This window comes from Meriones unguiculatus, chromosome 9, assembly GCF_030254825.1.
Source record: "Meriones unguiculatus strain TT.TT164.6M chromosome 9, Bangor_MerUng_6.1, whole genome shotgun sequence".
NCBI classification, from domain to species: domain Eukaryota; kingdom Metazoa; phylum Chordata; class Mammalia; order Rodentia; family Muridae; genus Meriones; species Meriones unguiculatus.
This window is the reverse complement of record NC_083357.1, coordinates 56,295,373-56,297,920: the sequence shown is the minus strand read 5'-3', so window position 1 is coordinate 56,297,920 and position 2,548 is coordinate 56,295,373. Positions and strand designations below refer to the sequence as shown.

General features: G+C 41.7%; 1 gene segment (V, D, J or C); it reads left to right on the top strand.

The window, feature by feature from the left end:
- Positions 1-1,532: 1,532 nt before the first annotated feature.
- On the top strand, positions 1,533-2,047 carry LOC132656614 (T-cell receptor alpha chain V region CTL-F3-like). The segment is given in 2 exon segments: positions 1,533-1,584; positions 1,695-2,047. Coding segments are annotated over 2 exon segments (405 nt in total).
- The last annotated feature ends 501 nt before the right edge of the window (positions 2,048-2,548 follow it).

Sequence of the window (2,548 nt, the reverse complement as noted above, 5' to 3'; positions counted from 1 at the left end):
TAATACCCATTAAAATCCTAGCACAATTCTTTACAGACTGAGAAAGAGCAACCATTATCTTTATATGGAAAAATAAAAGATTCAGGATAGCCCAAAAAATTCTGTACAATAAAAGAACATGTGGTGGTATCAGCATCCCTGATTTCAAGCTATACTGCAAGCAATAGTATTAAAAAATGCAAGATACTTGCATAGAAACAGACAGGCTGATCAATGGAACTGATCAATGGAAATAAATCCACACTCCTAAGGCCACTTGATTTTTTACCAAAAGCCAAAACCATACACTGGAAAACAGAAAGTATCTTCAATAAACGGTGCTGGTCGTACTGGATGTCTGCATTTAGAAAAGTGCAAATACACCTATATTCCTTACTCTGCACAAAACTCAAGCCCAAGTGGATCAAAGATCTTGACAGAAAACCAGAGATTCCAGATCTATTCAAAGACAAAGTGGGGGAAATTCTGGAACTCATTGGCATAGGAGACAAGTTCCTGAACAGAACAGCAACAGCACAGACTCTGAGATCAACAGTTAATAAATGGGATCTCATGAAACTGAGAAGCTTCTGTAAGTCCAAGAACACTGTCAATAGAACAAAATGGCAGCCTAGAGATGGGTAAAAGTTCTTCAAGAACAGTACATCAGACAGAGGGCTAATATCCAAAATATACAAAGAACTTAAGAAATTAAATACCAACAATCAAGTAATCCAATTAATAAATGGGATAAAGAGCTAAAGAGAGAATTCACAACAGAGGAATCTCGAATAGCTGAGAAGCACTTAAAAATGCAGCTTCTCATATGAACTTACAGAGGTTGGCAGCAGGCATAAGACTAGCAAAGGATCAGACAAATGGGGACAGTGGGCATTCCCTCCCTTAGCTATGGAGCTGTTGGCAGTTTGTATCTGCTGAGAGAGAGAGATGCAGTTTAAAAATGCAGCTCCTGGTTCATAGACCACCCTCTACTGAGGGAACAAAGCTAAGAGTATATGAGAAGAACAGCTGGAAAGACAAAAATTGAAGTGTCTTATTTAAAAAAAGAGAGGGACAAAATGTGGTTGGTAGGGAAGTTGGATGGATCTGTTACAATTGGAGAGAGTAGATGAGTATAATAAAATTTTATTGCATAACATTCTCTAAAGAACCAATATAATGAGAAAAATAGATGAATTTTATCAGAGGTATGGGTGTGTACACTTTTACGTACACCCACCCCGTTAAATACCATAGGATACATATGGTTCATAACACAGGTGTCAGCTAGAGACCTGTCTGCTTAGGGTGAGGTTTCAAGTTTATTCACAGTGTCTTGTGCAGCCACCTGTGGTGCAGGTTTAAGGAGATCAGCAGAGGGCGTTGCTTTCTTAGATGTGGAGATGTGGGTTACATCTCCTTCAAGTGTCTTAGCATGACAGACTCACTGTGCAGACAGAGGTCCTTGCCCATGAGTGAGGAGTTTGATGAGGTCCTGAAGAAGACTTGCCCTGCGAGACTGGTGCAGTCAAGGACCAAGTGTCATTTCTTCTATGAACATGCTTCCTGTCACCTGTTCAGTTCTTGTGCTCCTCTTCATGCTCAGTAAGTTACATTTTACCCTAAGAGTTAATGATGTCTTTGTTGTACAACTATGGCAGTCTTTATCCTTCCTCCTCACATAGAACAGTAATTCCTCCTTGTTTGTTTTTTAGAAAGGAGCAATGGAGACTCAGTGACCCAGACAGAAGGCTTGGTCACTCTCACAGAGGGGATGCCTGTGATGCTGAACTGCACCTATCAGACTACTTACTTAGGTGTTTACCTCTTCTGGTACATGCAATATCTCAATGAAGCCCCTCAGCTACTCCTGAGGAGCTCCACAGACAACAAGAGGACAGAGCACCGAGGGTTCCACGCCACTCTCCACAAGAGCAGCAGCTCCTTCCACCTGCAGACGTCCTCAGCGCAGCTGTCAGACTCTGCCCTGTACTACTGTGCTCTGGGTGACACAGTGAGGGAGACTTCAGGAGAAGCTGCACACAAACCACAGGTGCAGGAGGCCTAGGGGAGCGGCCCTGTGAGGGAGGCTGTGTGCTTTCTCCAAGTGTTGCTCACCAGCTTCCTGAAAAACAGCATCAAGTCTCAGGTCAAATATCTAGAAACCTAGGATCTGTGGATATTCTGACAGGACAGGATGAAAGACAGTGCTAGAGACAACCCAGGCTGTGATCCCTTGAAATAAAGTTCTCTCCCTAACTGCAAGTCTTAACAGCAAACATCTCCAGGAAATGCCTGACATAGGATTTATCTCTACCAAGATGTCTTACAGAATCTAGGAACTCAAATTCTCTAACAATCTTTTGTTATTACCCTCAAATTTATGATTTAAATGAGAAACATAGACTCTAGTCTTTAAAATATTGCTTCAGTCTCATTCTACAAATTATTAAGATTCTTCCTTTCCTTGGTCCATTTTGCAGAGCATCCCCCAACTTCTACTCTTAGTTATTTGTCTGCTGCTTTGAAGAGACACCATGGATAATCAAGACAGCTAGTGAAAGAAAGC